This window comes from Arvicanthis niloticus, chromosome 2, assembly GCF_011762505.2.
Source record: "Arvicanthis niloticus isolate mArvNil1 chromosome 2, mArvNil1.pat.X, whole genome shotgun sequence".
In the NCBI taxonomy this organism is placed as follows: domain Eukaryota; kingdom Metazoa; phylum Chordata; class Mammalia; order Rodentia; family Muridae; genus Arvicanthis; species Arvicanthis niloticus.
The window spans coordinates 99,535,620-99,553,892 of record NC_047659.1 but is presented as its reverse complement, the minus strand read 5'-3'; the positions used below and the strand labels follow the sequence as shown (position 1 = coordinate 99,553,892).

General features: G+C 39.4%; 1 protein-coding gene across 2 annotated transcripts in view; it reads left to right on the top strand.

Moving 5' to 3' along the window:
• The window catches only part of Anapc1 (anaphase promoting complex subunit 1), a 76,333-nt gene that overhangs the window by 13,497 nt on the left and 44,563 nt on the right, over positions 1-18,273 (top strand). For both annotated transcript variants that reach the window (XR_013108796.1, XM_034494437.2), the window contains exons 11-21: positions 1,483-1,578; positions 3,678-3,768; positions 3,884-3,949; positions 5,054-5,188; positions 7,743-7,883; positions 8,904-8,964; positions 10,121-10,308; positions 12,977-13,051; positions 13,917-14,185; positions 16,128-16,219; positions 17,176-17,324. Coding sequence is in view for 1 of the 2 variants with exons in the window: in XM_034494437.2 (XP_034350328.1) it covers positions 1,483-1,578; positions 3,678-3,768; positions 3,884-3,949; positions 5,054-5,188; positions 7,743-7,883; positions 8,904-8,964; positions 10,121-10,308; positions 12,977-13,051; positions 13,917-14,185; positions 16,128-16,219; positions 17,176-17,324 (1,363 nt within the window). In the remaining variant the exon portion in view is untranslated. The remainder of the gene's footprint in view (positions 1-1,482; positions 1,579-3,677; positions 3,769-3,883; positions 3,950-5,053; positions 5,189-7,742; positions 7,884-8,903; positions 8,965-10,120; positions 10,309-12,976; positions 13,052-13,916; positions 14,186-16,127; positions 16,220-17,175; positions 17,325-18,273) is intronic.

The following is an 18,273-nucleotide window of genomic DNA, read 5'->3' as shown; positions in this document are numbered from 1 at the left end:
TAACTAACAAGGCATTTGAGTGATTGTCCATCACTAGCTAAAGGTCGTGACAGTGGTGCACTTACTGTTCTGCAGGTAGAGTTTGGGAAAGGTGGGCACAGTGGGTGCTGTGATCCAGAGAGTGAGTGTGAGTCACAGAGGAGGGGAAAAAAAGTAGTGCCTGATAATGAAGTGTGAGAGAGTGGCTGCTGTGTGGGCCTGCTTACATGTGCATAGAAAACAAACAGCAGCACAGTTTGTATGTGAGATGAAGCAAGACAGGTAAATTGGGATTTAAAGAGTAGTGAGCTTGAGGTCCCTGGGGGGCCTGTGTGGTTCTGTTAATTGTGGACTCTTTAGGTGATGGTGGTGTGTGTAGTGTAAGCTTTTCCTGGGCAGGGTCTTTAAACATTTACTCACTCTTGACGTTAGTCTGTCACTTCCTAACCAGCTAAAGCTGAGAGGTGGTAAAGGCTAAGGACTTGGGAGGCGGATGAGGAGACCTGCTGCAGAGAGACAGGAAGTGACATCCAGTGAGAGGAGCAACAGGGACATCACAACACACAGGCATTTCAAGAAGGAAGTAGTGTTAGTATTTCCAGGTGCTGATGCTGTTTGGCCCTAACTTTTGGCCTCAGGGGAGGTATGTTGACAACAGTCAGCTCACTTACCTTAGGCTTGAGGAGTGGCGGGGAAGCATGGTACAGCAGGCAAAAGGGAGGTGCAGAAGTGCGCACAGGCGTAGAGACTGTTTTGAGGTGCTGCCTAAGAGTGTTTGACATTCTTTCAACTATGTAATGAAAAGTAGTCTCTGAATTTCACCCAAATTTGTCACTTTGTATATATAAAGGATGAGTGGGATTTTTTTTTAACCTAGCCACATAACCCTAACCATAACTGTTGGTAAAAATGGTTGTGCAGTTAGATAAAAAAGAAAAAAGCCACTCTTATTCCTTATTTTTTTTCTCATGGTATGTGTGCACTTGCATGTATAGTTGCACTGTATGTACCTGTGGAGGTCTGGGGTTGATATCAGGAGTCTTCCTTCATTCTTCTATACCTTATTTATTGAAGCAAAGTCTCTTAATTGAATCCAGAGTTGACTGGTCTGGCTAGCCATCCTGCTCCTGGAACCCTTTGTCTTTGCTTTCCAAGTACAGTATCTATACTTGGACTGCATACTCATTTAACCTCGTGTATCATCCTCTTTAGGCTGTAGAGTAGTCAAAAACTTAGCAGGAGAGCACTTAAGGAGGCTTACTCAAAGTAGAGAAAGCGTTGTCCGTATAGAGAAAGGACATGATGGATAAAAGAAGGAATCTGAAAGTGGAGAGATTAGAAGTGATAGTTTATCACAGACACAGAACATGGAGTATTTGTGTCTTCGTTATTAGTTGATTCAGGAAGTATTTAGCTTTCTTGTAAAATGCTTGCAAACATTTTTAAGTTATTGAGGTGGAGTTTTGCACTAATACTGACAGTTTAATAATGTGTCTACTTTAGAGAGAAAAATTCTCAAGCCTCCAAGGTATTTATAACAACAGACCTTTGTGGACAGAAGTTTTTGTGCTTTTTAGTGGAGGCCCAGCTTCAGTTACGGTAAGTGTTAATATTTCCCATTATCTCTGAGGAAATTTAGAGCTGATTCCTTCTCTCCCTTCTGTTTGTCCTCTGTAGCCTTATTGAGAAGTAGGTTATATATCATAAGATTAACCTGTCATATCATGATTTTTAGTAAATTTATAGAGGTGTGTAGCTATCAACCACCAAAGTTCAGGCTTAAACATTTCTATCACCATGGAGATTTCCTCTGTCATTTGCAGCTGGTCTTGCCATGCTCCAGTCTCAGGCAGCCATTCTAGGGGGGCTTTCTGCCTTGTGTTTTGTTTTTCTATGGAAATTTAATGTAATCTATAATCATATATGTTTTTAATTAATTTATTTTTATTTTTTAAATTTTATATCCCTGTCTGGCCTAGAACTTAGATCTGTTTGAGTGCTTAAATTAAAGGCGTTTGTCACTACCACACCCTGCTCTATACATTTTTTTTTTTTTTTTTTTTTTTTGGATTAACTTTTTTACTTTTCACAGTGAGTTTTAGGATCCACCCTGTTGGGACACATCTGAGGACTTCCTCAGTGTTACTATACAGTACTCTCTGTATAGATAGGTTACATTTACCTGCTTACCAATTCATGGATAGTTTGTTTACCTCACTGTGTGGCTCTGGATGTTCTGAAATTCTGTATAAAAGAAGCTGGCTTTAAGCACACAGACTGCCTGCCTCTGCCTCCCTCTGGATTAAAGGTGTGTACCATGATGCCCACTTGTTTTCACTGTTTGACCACTGTGACTTGGGAACCTGTGGGCAAATATCTTTGTATGGGCATATGTAATTTTGCATTTCTTGGGTAGACATCTAGCAGTGGAATTGTTGGATTGACTGATAAATTCAAGTTGAACATTTCAAGAAATTGGCCGGTTAATTTCCAAATAGGCTATTACTGTTTTGCATTTCTTCCTCCAGTGTGTGAGGTTCATGTCTCTATCCTAAACAGTGTTCGATGTTGTCAGCATCTTTGATTGTATATGCCCTAATGAAGCATCAAGTGGTTTCTACTTATATTTCCCTGGTGCTTTTTAAAATGAATTATTTTGCATGTATATATGTTTTGCCTGCATGTATGTGTATGTATATGCCTGGCACCCCACAATGATTCTTGGCAGAACACATCGGATCCCCTGGAACTGGAGTTACAAGTGGTTGTGAGTTGATATGTGGATATTGAGAACCAAACTTTGTTCCCAAGAACAAGGTTTTCTGGAAGAGCAGTCAGTAATCTTAACCTCTGAGCCATCTCTTCAGCCCCTCTCTGATACTTTTGATGTTGGTTATTTTCTCATGTGCCTAATAGCTGCACACTTACCTTTATAGGAGTAATGCCTCTTTACTTGTTTTATCTACCCACTTACCTTCCACTTAGGAATTACTATAGCTTATAGCAAGTTTCAAAATTATAGAGAGGCCTTTCTATGTCATGAAGTTTTTTTAAATGTAAACATTTTGTGTGTGTGTGTGTGTGTGTGTGTGTGTGTGTGTGTTTATCTTACGGCATTGCTGTGGAGGTCTGAGGGCAACTTGGAGGAATCTGTTCTCCTTTACTGTGCAGTCCTATGGATTACACCCAGGCTGTCAGGCTTTACCTACTGAGCCTTCTAGCTCCCTGGCCTCCATGCACCTTTTTTCTCCAAGTGGTAACTATAGCATGTTTTTAAAATCAGGAAACTGGTATCAATATGACCCACATATCTTTCTTTTGTTTTCATGTATTCATTTGTGTGTATATTTATATGGATTCAAGCATTTTTCTCATATCTGTAGATTTGCATAATAGTCATAACATCCCATACTATCTGTCTTCTTGCTCCCCAACTATAGTGCATTCAAGTGCCCGCGCTTTTGCGATCTTTCCCCCCCCCCCCCCCAATAGAGGTTTTCTCTGTGTATATCCCTGGCTGTCCTGGAACTTGCTATGTAGTCCATGCTGTCCTCGAACTCAGAGATCTACCCACGCCTGCCTTCCAAAGAGCTGAGATTCAAAGCATATACCACAGCTCCCAGCCTGCAGGATACTCTTACAACTCATTTTTTGTTTGTTTGTTTGTTTGTTTGTTTTGTTTTGATTTTCATATTTAGCTGTGTAAAGTTTCAAGAGAGTAATGACAAGACCCAGCTTATCTTTGGCTCTGTCACCAACATACATGCAAAAGATGCAGCCCCAGTGGAGGTAAGCACACAATGAAATTGTTATGGTTTTTTAGAGTTATTCTGGAAAATTATGTTAATTTACTCAGAATACAAGAGATTTTTTGTTTGTTTGTTTGTTTGTTTTGTCTTTTTAGAAGATAGACACCATGTTGGTACTAGAAGGCAATGGGAACCTGGTGCTGTACACAGGAGTGGTTCGGGTACGTTGAAAGCAGTGCTTTGTGCTTTTGGTAGAACTGTCTCGGTTGTTTACAGTTGGCTCTGCTGCTTCTGTGTAATTTGGAAGAACATTCTTGTGGAAAATGAAGCTAATTGTGGAGACCAGTCCTAATTTGGATTAAGGTTCACTGTTAAATGCATTGACAGTATGCACCTATAATCCCCAGGTGGGAAATTGTGTATAGGTGGAGTCTTAGAAACCAGTTTGAGAATGGAAGGTGAGCAGCTTAGGGAAGGAAGCATCAGTATTGCCGCAGGATTGCATTATACTAAGTGTTATATGTGTTAGTTGCGGCTTCCTTTTGTAACATTTGTCAAATTTAAAAATATGTGCTTAAGCTGGGCACACATCTGTAATTGTGGCACTTGGGAGGCAGAGGCGGGTGGATGGATTTCTTGTGAGTTCAAAGTTATCATAAACCGAAGAATGAATTCCAGAACAGCTAGAACTACATAGTGAGACCTTGTCTCAAGAAATTAAAAATAAATAAAATAAATAAATAAATAAAAGTATATACTTAGTTTAAAGAACAGTAAAGGAAATGTATTATAAGTTTATATATTTTTTTCTATTAAATTATTATTTAAGGCAGGGTCTCACTAAGTAGCACAGGGCTTAGGACCCTCCTGACCTGGCCTGCCAGTAGCTTTATTATGTTCTCTGAATGCAACTGCGACCTGCCTCTCCAATACACTATCCTGACATTTTCAATAAACCGCTTCTTTATTTTATTGTTAGCTTTGTGCTTATGTACGTGTCACTAAAGATCAGTTTGTTTACTTTTCCTTGTTTTTGAATTTTTATATAAAGGAGTTATATATGAATCTTGATGTATTTTATTAGTTTATATACTATCTTTATATATTATCTTCAACTTTTGTGCAAAAATGTTTGCTAAATCAAATAAAAAATTTATACTGAGGTATTCATGGTTGGTAGAATTTGAGAGGTTGCTAAATGTGCAGTTTGCTTTTCCATTGTGTTCAGTGAACATGAACTTCAACATATGTATTAAGTGCCTAAACACACAGCTTAAGGTGATGTAGTCACTGACACCTTCCCCTCATCTTTTTATTACTCAAAGGTGGGGAAAGTTTTTATTCCTGGACTTCCGGCTCCTTCCTTGACAATGTCCAACATGATGCCTCGGCCCAGTACCCCGCTCGATGGTGTTAGTACTCCAAAACCTCTTAGTAAATTACTTGGACCAATGGATGAGGTAAGAAGTAGGTTAGGTCTTGTCAAATGTTAACCATGGTTTGAAGAATTTTGGTCTAGTATTAGCTCTTTCCATGGTTTACTTAATTTTAGGTAATACTCACAAATACATGTTTTCGAGCACAAGTGGTAGATACTGCATGCTGACCTTCTTTGTGCTGTGAGAGGTGTTCTTTGAAGATGTGGAGAGATGAAAATGAACATTTTTTAAACTATAAAGATCTCATAATTTCTCAGGATGTGGTAGATATGTGTTCTGCATAAGAAATCATAATTTAGGGTAATCTGTTAAAAGTTACAAGTGGTCTGGAGAGATGCCTCAGCAGTTAAGAGCTGGCTGCTCTTCCAGCAGACCTAGGTTCAATTCCCAGCACAGACAGCTCACAACTGCCACAACTCCCGTTCCAGGGGATCTGGCGTCCTCACACCAATGCATAGAAAACAAAATTAAATTATTTTTAAAAAGTTATAAGTGAGGAATAGAAGCTGTTAATGCTCCTTCATTCACTAAGCAGAATCCTGGGCTGAATCCTTTTTTCTTCCATTAATTTATTTTTTTAATTCACTTTATATCTTGGTCATAGCCCTCCCCCAAGTCACCTCTCATAGCTCTTCTTCTAACCCGCTCCCTTCTCTAAGAAGTAGGACCCCTTCCCTCCTCCCCTGCCTGCCACCAAGGTATGAACCCATCCTGGCACATCAAGTAGGACACTGTAGGACTAGGTTCATCCTCTCCCATTGAGGCCAGACATGGCAACCCAGTTAGGGGAATGGGATCCATAGGCTCTAGTTGTTGAGGGACCAGCATGAAGAGCAAGCTGCACTTTGGCTACATATTTGCAAGAGTATGGGGGGCTAGGTTTAGCTCATGCTTTCTCTTTGGTTGGTGGTTCAGTCTCTGGGAGCCCCCAAGGGTTCAGGTTGGTTGCCTCCGTTGGTTTTCTTGTGGGGTCCCTATCCCTTCAGATCCCTCAGTCCTTCCTCTGACTCTTCCACAAGACTCCTGAAAGCTCCTAAAGTTTGGCTGTGAATTTCTACATCTGTTTCCATCGGCTGCTGGATAGAACCTCTCAGAGTTTATGCTAGGCTCCTGTCTGTAAGCATAGCAGAGTATCATTAATAGTGTCAGGGATGGGTATCAAGTTGGGCCAATCATTGGTTGCTGGCCTGAATCTTGAGGGTAAGAAGGGTAAATAAAGGACCCAAGGACATGAACACAGGAAAATTCAAAAGACTTTTGAGGCTGTTACATATAGTCCATGCTGGCCTCAGACTTGCTGTATAAACTGTAATAACCTTTAGCTCCTGATGTCCCTGCCTTTAGTTCATCAGTGCTGGGATTACAGGTATCTACTACCATGTAACTCGAAGATCTTTTAATCCATGTATCTCCATCTCTTAACACGTAAGCTAAAGACTCAACAGATCTGTGGAATGAGTAAATAGTATGTTGGGTGGGGTAGAACAGAGAATGGGATGATGATGATAATAATAATAATAATAATAATAATAATAATAATAATAATAATAATAATAATAATAATAATAATATTATTATTATTATTATTATTATTATTTTAAAATTTTCTACATGTTAGGCATTGTCTGCTCTATCAGTATTTTCCTTGGTCCTTACTTTATAGGTGGATGCACAGAGGTACACGGAACTTAGTTGTTCAAAGTTAGAGAGCTGTTAAATGGTAGAACTGGGATCCACACCCTACTAATGTGTTTTTGAAGAAGGTGGATGAAAAGACATTGTTCTAAGTAGAGTTCCCCTGGCATTGTAGGTTTGTGAGAAGTTCCTCATGTCATTATTTGTTTTAGGGTTGAAGCTAGGAAGGTCAAGTGAAGTCTGTATAGAAGAGAGATGAAGATGGTCTGAGCTTGGTGTGTGTGTGGGAAGGAGGAGAGTGGCGTGGCAGGCCTGGAGAAGTGTAAATGAGTGCTGGCCAGCAGCGGTTACTCTCTTAGGCTGTTGAGTGCTACTGAAGAATGAGACTGAGTTCTGCGAGCAATGTAGGCTGCTGCCTGTGCTCACCCGACTAGAAAGCCTAGAGATAAGTGGTCTACATTTGAAGGATGTTAGAATGTGGATATGTGTTGCGGTAAATCTCTTGCATTCATTTGAAAAAAAAAAAAAAAAAAAAAAAGGAGTAGCAGTTGGTGGAAGAGAGAGAGTTGGTGGAGAGAGAGAAGATGAAGAAGACCTTGACCTAGGAAACCGCAAGTTGTTAAGAGCTCTTTTAGCCGGGGAATAGTGTAGTTTAATGGTAAATCTGCCCAATCTAGGCATGCAGCATTCATTTGATATTTATTGACTTGTGTCTTTATTCTATGAACTCCCTATGGGCAAGAGATTTACCGCAACAGATATGTATATATGTTGTCAGCAGATGCTTTTTATAATTTTTTGTGAAGATCTTGGCCTGCTGCAGGTTCATCATTAATGGAACAGAATGATTGGAATCATCAAACCATATGCAAAAATACAGCTCCTTGTCTTTTATTCTCAAGAAGTCTTTTTATATGTACCATATTGTGACTTTTTATAGGTGGTTCTATTGTCTCCAGTTCCAGAACTGAGGGATTCTTCAAAACTTAATGATTCACTCTACAATGAGGATTGCACATTTCAGCAGCTTGGAACTTACATTCATTCTGTGCGAGACCCTGTTCATAACAGAGTCACTCTAGTAAGTCCTCCAGAGGGTAGAGTAGCTGGCTGATCCTTCAGAGGGTGAAGTAGCTGGCTAAGGGTTATTTGCCTGATACTTCATATTTGGCAGGATGTAAAATTATGTGTGGAAATGAAAATGAACATTTCTCATGATTTTAAACATTTATTATTATTATATGATGTGCATATGTATGTGGGTATGCATTCATGTGGTCATGACATGAATGACCACAACTTTGTGGACTTGGTTCTCTCCTTCCACCTTCATGTGAGTTGTAAGAATTGAATGCAAGGTGCCAGGCTTTAACTGCTGTGTTACTTTGTCATTCATATATCTCATAATTTTTAAAACATGCTATAATTTTGTACTATTTTACTTTAATTCTGTTTTTATTTTCTGAGATTTCTGTATTAAACATTTACTGAGCTCCAACCTCAATTGATGAGCTGTGGGGAGTGGATGGTTTCTAAGGGAGGGAAGGCCAGTTTCCTTGAAGGATGAGACCCTGGTAGGAGAACCACCCATCAGTGGATTGCTCCACATCCAGGAGTTTATGGGTAGCATAAATTGGACTTGATGGTTTGTTAAGAAAAAGGAGATAGGACAGGAAGTTGAGGGGTTGGGAAAAAGAAGGATCCAAGAGGAGTTGGAAATGACTATGAGAAAAAGACATTGTATGAAATTCTCAAGTAGTTAATAAAAGCATTTAACAAGTTTATTTAAAATAAGCATATTTAATCCATCAATTCATATTGCTGTGCTTTTGTCTTTTCAGAGAAAGTCACTTTTTGATGGTGTCTTGTAGTGTTTGGATAAAAACACTATTAAAACAGTTTTGAAAGCATTTTATAAAACTGCATAGTTAGAAGCATTCATTTCTTATTGAAAAATATAGCAGTTCATTTTATTGTATTTTGTCTTGAAAGGCAGACAGTAGTAAAAAATTACCATTTTTTAAAAAAAGCTTTGAAAAACTTAGAATGCTTAAGAGTTGTTTTTGTTTGTTTGTTTGTTTGTTTTCATTCTTTTCACTAGGAACTGAGCAATGGCTCCATGGTTAGGATCACTATCCCTGAAGTGGCCACCTCGGAATTAGGTACTGTGCATTCTCAGTTTACCACACTGTTGTTGGAGACAGTTTCTGTTCTTGGGTTGTTTTGTTTTGTTTTTGTTTATAAGTACACATGAATGCAGTGCCCATGGAGGCCAGAAGAGGCTGTCAGGTCCCCTCAGACTAGAGTTAAGAATGGTTGTGAGCTGCCCTGTGGGTGCTAGAAATTGAACCCAGGTTCTCTATAGGAGCAGCCTGTGCTCTCGACTGCTGAACCATCTCTCCAGCCTGCAGTTTCTGTTTGTAGGGGTGATTCCTTTGTAACATATGGTTTATTCTTGTTTTGTTTTCAGCTAAAACATGCCTTTTTGGTTTTCTAAGATCTATCACCATATGCTTCTAGTCTCTGCGGTGTCTCTGCTCACACAGCAGTGATGAGGCTGTGCTGCTAAGGATGGAGTCCGTGACGGTGGGGACAGAGGGGACGAGAGGGAAAAGTTTGACTCTCTGGAGCCATTTTCTCCCAATAGTGAATCTGTGCTGTTTACAGCAGGCAGTGCCCGTGGCTCTCCACTGTAGCCGACGTTCACACCAATGACTTGGCAGAACTAAGAACAGTGTATATATTAGATAGTGTTTGCTCTAATCCACTTATGGCATGGTGAGGGAAGACATTTTAGAAATTAAAAGTTGCAATTTTAGTTGACAGGAATGTTCACTCATTTAGAACATCTTGCAGCATTCCTGTTAGTAGGTTCCTGTGTTGCATGTTGAATCTACTGAAGGATTTAATTCATATTTCATATACATTTATTGGTGTTGAAATTAGATGTTTTTTTATAAAGTAAACTTGATTTTTCAAACTAGGACAGTTTTGAAAGTGAGGAGGGAGTTATTTCCTGGAGCAGTGGTTGTAATCAGGGTTATTTCTGATGAACTGGGCTATATGCTCACCTTCTTTCAAATCCAGAACTAGGAATCTGACAGCTATCCTCAGACTTCCTGTTAGCCATGTTGAATTCAGTAGTTAGTTTAAAGTGATAGACAGTGATGAGGTGATGTTTGTGCCCAATAGACTCTTTAATGACAATTTCTTTTTTTAGTGGCTGGCCTTGACATGGTAGCAATTTCAGCCTTCCCATTTGAAAGGAGGGAGGAAGCATATAGGAAGCATACTAAACTCAGTGTTCGCTTTTAATAGTACAAACGTGTCTGCAAGCAATCAAGTTCATCCTGCCAAAAGAAGTAGCAATCCAGGTGCTCGTCAAGTGGTACAATGTGCACAGTGCTCCAGGAGGACCCAGTTGTCACTCAGAATGGAGTTTATTTGTGATTTGTCTTTTGAACATGATGGGTTATAACACAGAGCGCTTAGCATGGACCCGAAGTGTAAGTATATGCAGTTGTTTTCTTCATTATCCTGTTATAAATGCAGTGCAGGGCAGCCTTAGAATATGTTGGGGTATTACTAAGTCTTATTGTCCTATATAGCATGAATCAAATACTCAGTAGGTTTTGAGTCTTTATAAAAAATGTGTTAAAGCACATTTTACCTCTTTTTTTCTTTTCTTTTTGTCTTTTTTAAAGTCAAGGTCTTACTGTGTACAGAGCCCAGGCTGATCTTGAATTCACCACATTCCTGACTTTGCCTCCCAAGTGCTAGATTATAGTTGTGTATTACTGATGCCTGGTTTTGACTGTTTCTCAGTTATCTTTGTAAAATGACTTAAATAGACCTTTTGGTTTTGTTGGTAGGTGAGGCAGAGCAGTCACAGGCTTAGCCTTAGAGCACTGTTACTGGTGTAAAGCTGTCCGCCTCACTCAGCCTCAGAGTTATTTTTGCAGGATGTACACAGACAGTTTACAGACTCACCAGCAAAGTGCCTTCAGTGTGGGTGTGCTTGTTCTTTTGGAGATCACTCTTCAGTTTCTCAAGCTTGGGACTCTGAAGACGTTACTATAGAATATACTCAACCTTTTGTCCCCAAACTCAGGCCGACTTATCTGCATATGTGTTCTAGTCCGGTGCTTGTTCCTCCTTTTTTTTTTTTTTTTTTTTTTTTTTTTTAAAGCCTTTTCTTCTTCACTGTGAAAGTTATTTTCTCACTGAAGAAGATTTGGAAAATGGAAGAAACAAGCAATTATCTCCTGTTCCTCTGAGTAGCTGTTGTAGACTTTTAATGGTGCTTTTTACATAAAAATGTTACTGATAGGAACTTGCAGATCCATGTTATATGTAAACAAATAGCTAATACTTGGGCATTATTGGAAAGTAGTCTTATTTTGAGTAATTTGCCAATGTTTTTTTTTTTTTTTTTTTTAAACACATATCTAGCTATTTTTCAAGAAATGAATCTTTAAGACATTGGGCCAGATAACACATAGAAGGGTGTCCAGTCAATATTCTTGCTAGTATTTAGAAGTACCCCTGTTACTACACTGATTATTTGTGATGTAGTGACCCTTTGCTAGATCAAAGTAATAATATCTTATTTTTGTGCAAGTGGGAATGATTTTCTTTTCTTAGGCTCTCATTGGTCAACTAGATAAAGTATAAATAAATAAAGTTTAACTCTTGAGGCTTTGACCAGCTGTTTGTAGCTTTTTTCTTGTATTTGGTCCCTTCTTAGCTTAGCAGCCTGATAAAGTCAGGTCATGTTAGTCACTCCTCTGGCTTAGACTCATTCAGAGACTTCCTGTCTCCTTCAGGATATAAGCTGCATAAGTAACTTGGAGGCTTACTGCCTCAGTCTGCTATCCTAAGCCTAGACCTGGAAGCTTCTAGACTCCATACAATCTTATCTAGACTTAGAATGTTTTCAGCCTCTGAGACTTACCTATTAAATAAGCTCACTCTTTCTAGCTTTTTCTGGCTCTGGCTGGCTGGTCAACACAGCTGTTCTGGCTCAAACTACTTCCCATGCTGACTGATTTAATCTGGCTTCTTTTTCTGTCTCTCCTGAATTGCCCTGCTTGGCTTCATACTAATGTTGGCAATATGTTCTTAATACGTAATAATCTTCTGACTTCTCGTTCTCTGGTTCTTTCTGCCTTCACCTGTGTCTAGCTTTTTCTGTCTTCAACTGTCTCTATAAAGTTCTGCAGGTAAAACTGCCTTATCCCCCCCTCCCCTGCACTGTTCCCTCTTATAGCTTCCCTTTTCTCTCTTCTCATGAGAGTAAAGCACAGTTTATTCTGTCAAATTTTTCTCTGATGACAAATTTTGTCTGCCACTCAAACATTAATTTCAAACATAAGGTGCTTCACTCTACAAATTAATTTTAGTTTCATTGTTTGAGATTAAATGGGTGTTCTATGGGTATGTCTATATTCCAGCCTAGGGCTGACCCACACCACAACTAGAAACAGGCTCCCCCCCCCAAAAAAAAAATAACTCAATCTTGGGATTCACAGTGGTATCAAATATCCTGCAACAAGCAGTTGTCATGGTTATGGAGAGATTTTTAAAATAAATATTTATGAGTTAATTTTGAATTTTTAGAATTTTGTTGGAAATTACAATTTCCAGGTAACTTGATTAAATGACATACTGACTCAAGGAATTTCTATAGAACGACAGTTTCTGAAGGTAAGTTTGGGAGTCTGCTTTATTTGTTTGAGACCAAAGCTTGGAATACAATGGTCCTCAGTGGCCATCGGGTCTCACAGTGCTCATTTTTGTTTGTTTGTTTGTTTGTTTATGCTTTCATTTCTATGACATTGTAGAGAGTGCTAATGACTCTGTATGTGATTTTTGGCATTCTTCTGTATAGATATAATTTGCGTCATCAGGAAGTAGGAAGAGAAAGTAGGAGAGAAAAAGAAGTGACCATTATTGTACCTATGAGCCCAGGCACTGTACTGACTGCTTTACATACTCAATCTAGTTCCATGAGCAGAGTTAGGAGAGATTTAGATCATACTTTGTGGTGACAAAAGACTGTCAGTGACTTTCTTTAGTTTCTGTAATTAGCAGAATGGAATCCGAGTCCTTAAACTGACTAGTGAACAACAATAAAGTCATGATTTTATCTTCTGCTTTGGGGTTATGTTTCAGTTCGACTTTGAAGGATCACTTTCCCCAGTCATTGCACCCAAAAAAGCGAGGCCTTCTGATACTGGATCTGACGATGTAAGCATTGTTATTTCTTGCTAATGTTATTGGTCTGCAGAGACTTGTCCAGATGTATGTTCCTATCAGTTTGTTAGTTTTTCCTTTATCTTTTGTTGTATTTATTTTACTTCTAAGTGGGTTATTTTGAAGGATAAGATCTGTTTTATGTTATTTATTTACTTTTGTCTTGAATCATATAAAATTACTATAAATGTATATATTTTGCATGAGTTCAGTGTGAACTTCTGGATATTTTATCGATAATCAATCAAGTATTTGACAGCATTTACCCTTTTATGTAGCATTTCTCTGGCATATTCTGAAGTGGTCCAGAGCACAGACAATTTTGTACTATCTCTTTGTTTATTTGCAATCAGTCCTTTTTCCCTTTTCCTCAAGCAAGCCCTGACTTGAATTCTTTGACTATATGTTAGTTGTACCTGTTGTAGAGTTTGTTATAAATTAAATGATACAGTCTATATTTCAGTATACATAAGGTTTCTTTCATTCAGTATAATATATGGAGAGTTAACCAGTTGTGTATTCTTTTTATTACTGAGTGGTGAGTCTGTATTGTAGTTTGTTTTGCATTCTTTCTGTTGATGGCTATATTAGGCTATTCCAGCTTTGTTTTTGAGTGAAGATGCCTATGGGGTCCAGAGATGTTGGAACCCCTGTTGGAATTTCGAGTGGTTGTGAACCATCTGATGTGGGTTCTGGGAACCATACTCAGGCCCTTTGCAAGAGTAGTATGTACTTTTAGCTGTTGAACCTTTCCAGCCTTCTGCTGTTACCCTTCTGCTCTTAGCTCTAAATACCATCTCCAAGAGGCATTATGTAAATAATTGTGTCTTTTTTTTTTTTTTCTTCTTCTTCTTCTTAGGACTGGGAATACTTACTGAATTCAGAGTACCATCACAATGTTGAGTCTCATCTTTTGAACAAATCTCTATGTTTGACTGCTCTGGAAGTTCCAAAGGCAAAAGATGAAGATTTTTCACAGAACCTCAGTCTGGATTCTTCTACTCTTCTCTTTGCTCACATTCCTGCAATTTTCTTTGTTCTTCACCTGGTTTATGAAGAGCTCAAGTTGAATACTCTAATGGGAGAAGGAATATGTTCTCTTCTTGACCTGCTTGTTCAGTTGGCAAGGTAGATGTTAGAACACTTCAAGAGGTCCTTAGAGGACTCTCTTTCTATGATATGTCCTAAGAACCTTGGTTGAAAAACTCTCCAGTCTACCCTTCTCAGACCACCACAGCGTTGTCTGCAAACCATAGAATTGTTAATACTGGATATGTGTGTGCCTTTAGCATTCTGAGATTTTTAGTTTTTATCTCAAGATTGGGGAAAGTCACAAGAAGCAGGGTGACTAACTGTGGGCTTTCTGTTCTGACAAGAAACTTAGCTGCAGCTTGCTCCCACGTTCTGTAACTGTGCCCACACTTACATGTTGCTTTCCTGTGGAAGATTGTGGCTATGGGTGAAGTGCCAAGTGCTTGTCCTGCTGTGGCATTGGGAGCCTCAGAGTGAGTTAGGCAGTGGCAGAGCAGATGCCAGTGTGTGGCAGGAATTGCCCCAGTGCTGTAGCTGTCTTCCTGTGGGTCCCTGCAGGGGAAGGCGGTACTCACACTGTACAACCTTGTTTGGGGGAAGAGGTTCTCACACTATAACACCTTATTTGGCACTGTACTCCCGAAGTCGTACTTAGTATTGTTTGGACTTTTGTTACCCTTGGTGACAACTAAGTTAAAGTTGGCATTTCAGCCTCTTAATTAAGATGATGACATATTTTCTGATTTCTGTGGTACTGAGGTGTTGAGAACCGCACTACCCCACGTTTGGGAGCCAAAATGTCATGGACCGCTCTGTCAGTGTTGGAACCCGCACTGCCCCAAGCCGTTCCAGTCCGAGTGTTGGGGTTCAGTAAGAGAGAAAGTGAGGATGGACTCGAGGAATAGAGACCAGACAGAGTGTGATTCAATCCCGTTTATTGTTCATTCTCTCTTCCTAGTCCAAGTCCTAAGTCTTGAGTTCCTAGTCCCTAGTTTCTAGTCCCTAGTGCCTTTCCAAGTGTCCAATCCAAGTGTAAGTGTCTAATAATAGTTGCCTGTCTCGAGTCTCAAGTGCCTACTAATTTCTTCTGTCTGCCTCTCGCCTTTTATATGTCTCACTTCTAAGCCATGCCTTTAAGTCATGCCCTTAGGTCTTATCTCTAAATCACAGCTTTAAGTCTCACACACCGAAGGGAAAATCCTGGGTATCTAAAACAAGATGTTATCCGAGTGTGCTCAGCTGTTGTAGGCTATTGTAAACAAGTCTCTTGTCAGGGTATATGGCTCAAGATGGCTGCAAGGATGATAGCCGCCTTCTGTTGGCTCCCCACACTGAGGATCTTAAAATACTTTTTGAAACATGGCATGTTTATTTGATGATCCATTTCTCTAATGACCGATCATTGTGATCATAAATTCCATTTTGTAGTTTAATTTTTCTAAACCCTGATCATGGCTTTCTGAAATTCATAGCACCTGTCCCTGTAACTGTGGTTGGCCTCAAACTTTTGATGCTTCTGCCTTAACCTTTCAAATTGTAGCATTTTCAGATGTGTGCCACTGTGCCCTGTATTTCCCACATATATATTATTTATATATACACCTTGTAGTCGTCAAGAATAGTGGCACATGCCTGTTATCCTTGTGCTCGGAAAACTGCTGGAAATACTGTACCTGAGGGAGACCATTCTGTTTGAGGGAAAAAATAAATAAAGCAAAACAGCAGAACAGTCGAGAAGCCTCGGAGTGAGCTAGGTAGTGTGTTTCTGTTTTCTGGAAGAAAGTCTTGTGGTCTGTGGAGATTACTTGCCTAAGATCTCACAGCCGGAAACAACATGGAGGAGCAAGGTCGTGCTCTGTCTCTAGTGTGACCTTCATAACATCTGTCTAGCCATAGGTTGGATGTGTGACACCAGATACATATGAAGGCACTCTAGATTCGGAAACCTTCTCAGAGTTATGCTTTTTAAATAAAAAAAAAAAAGTCAGTCAAGGAGGCCGTTACAACACTTTTGTTCTGTATGCTCTTAACATTCTAGGGACTTAAAATTGGAGCCTTACTTGGACCATTACTACAGAGATTACCCAACTCTTGTCAAAGCTACTGGACAAGTGTGCACCATTGACCAAGGTGAGTGTTGACACCACTTCAGGTCTTCAGCAGACAGCCATTTTGTTGTGTCTCTTTCTCTGGGGAGAGCAGGAGACAGATATCTTGTGTCTTATTTTAGCCAAGCAGTTTTGAGATGGAAGCATTTGATTTCTGAGTTGAAGGAAGCCACAACTTGTTGCGTTTACCCATTCCAAAGCTTACTTAGATAGCCTCTAATGCCAGAGACATGAACCTTCACCTGTGGTGTGCATTTAGTAGCCAATGTCATATATTTGCTTGGCTTTAAGTAACAGTAAAAATTTAGGTCTTCTTTGCACTAGCCACATTTAAAATACTTAGTAGTCACTAGGGCTAGGGGTTACCATGCTGGGCAGCAGAAATGTAAGCAACTTAGAGCATCACTGTTCCAGCCTACACTTGAACTGAAGGGGCTCAAAGAGCAGAGCTGAGCTGAATCTTTTGTGCCTCTTTGTTTTTTCATCTTTATAGAGGTAGGCAGGGAGAAAGTTATACTCTTTAAAAGCAATTTAAAAACTACTTTTATGTGTATTTTGCATGTGTATGGCTCATATTTGTATGCATGTGGGCATGCATGTGCCATTACATATGTGTGGAGTGCAGAGAACAGTTTCCTGGAATCAATTGTCTCCTTCTGCCATGTAATCATAGGGATTGAACTCAGGTCATTAGGCTTGGTGGCAGGTGCCCTTACTGAGCCATTTGGCCAACTCTTGGCTAGTTCTTCATATGTTTTGTAAATGACATTGCTAAATTTCTATTTAGAATGAATAAAATAGAAGTAATTTAAATTTATAAATAATGTAATCTGCTATTTACTGTGACAGGAATATAATTCATTTTGGATAATATTGAAAATGTAATTCTTATAGTTTGAAAGGACAAGTGTTATGACTGTCTTTTTTTGTCTTAAGTGTGTTTGTGTGTCTTTATAAATATTTCATGTAATTTTAAAGGTCAGATGGGATTTATGCATCATCCCTCATTTTTTACTTCTGAGCCACCAAGTATTTATCAGTGGGTGAGTTCGTGCCTAAAAGGCGAAGGAATGCCACCCTATCCTTACCTTCCTGGGATCTGCGAGAGGAGCAGGCTAGTGGTCTTGGTATGTATTTGGAGTATTGACTGATTATCTTATTTCTTTAAATTTTCACACACACAGCACATACACTATTCACATTTTTACATACACAAATTAAAATAAAAATCAGTGTTTCTTTCCCCACATACAGTTCTATAAATTTCAGCAGATAAATATTTTTATATAATTGCCATTTTAGTTATAGTATTGAACATTTGTAGTCATGATTTTGGAGAGGAGGGGCTCCTCTCTCAAATACCTCTTTAAGTTGTTACATTTGCAACCAGATCCTAGCTTCTGTCACTCACAGACCACTCCATACATGTTGCTTCTTCATAGATTGCTTATCTGATAGCTGGGTTGGTTTCAGTTGTTAGTGGTTATAAGTACTGATACTCTAAATAGTCACACACAGGCCTTCACGTTGATGTAAGTTTTCATTTCCTTAAGGTGAGTGAGGACCGAGGACTGGGACTGATGGATATACACTAAGTATATGCTCAGCTTTATAGAAATTGCCAGCTATTTTCCAGAGTGGCTGATTGTTTCACAGTGCCTCCTGTAATGTTGAGAGATTGGTTCCTTGAACTCTTGTCCATTATCTGATACTTTCGCTTGGCTGACCTGTGGTCCTACCTCACTGTGCTCTTACATTGCATTTCCTCGTGACTGTGGTGATGCTTTGAGGTTTCTGCTGAGGAGTTCTGTCCGGATGTGGTTTGCTGCTGCTGTCCCCCTTTGTACTTTGTGTCGTGGTTCTGCCAAGAAAGCATTTCTCTTGTTTTTACGTAGCATCTTACCATGTAGACAGGGGTAATCTTGAACTGGTGATCTTGCCTCAGCAGCCAGACTGATAAGATCCTGGGGAAATACTACCATCCTTGAGTTTTGTTACTCGCTGGATGTCCGTCTCTTCGTGACCGTCTCTTGTATTTGTGCTTTTGTCAGAAGTCTATTGAGTGCTCCCCCCACC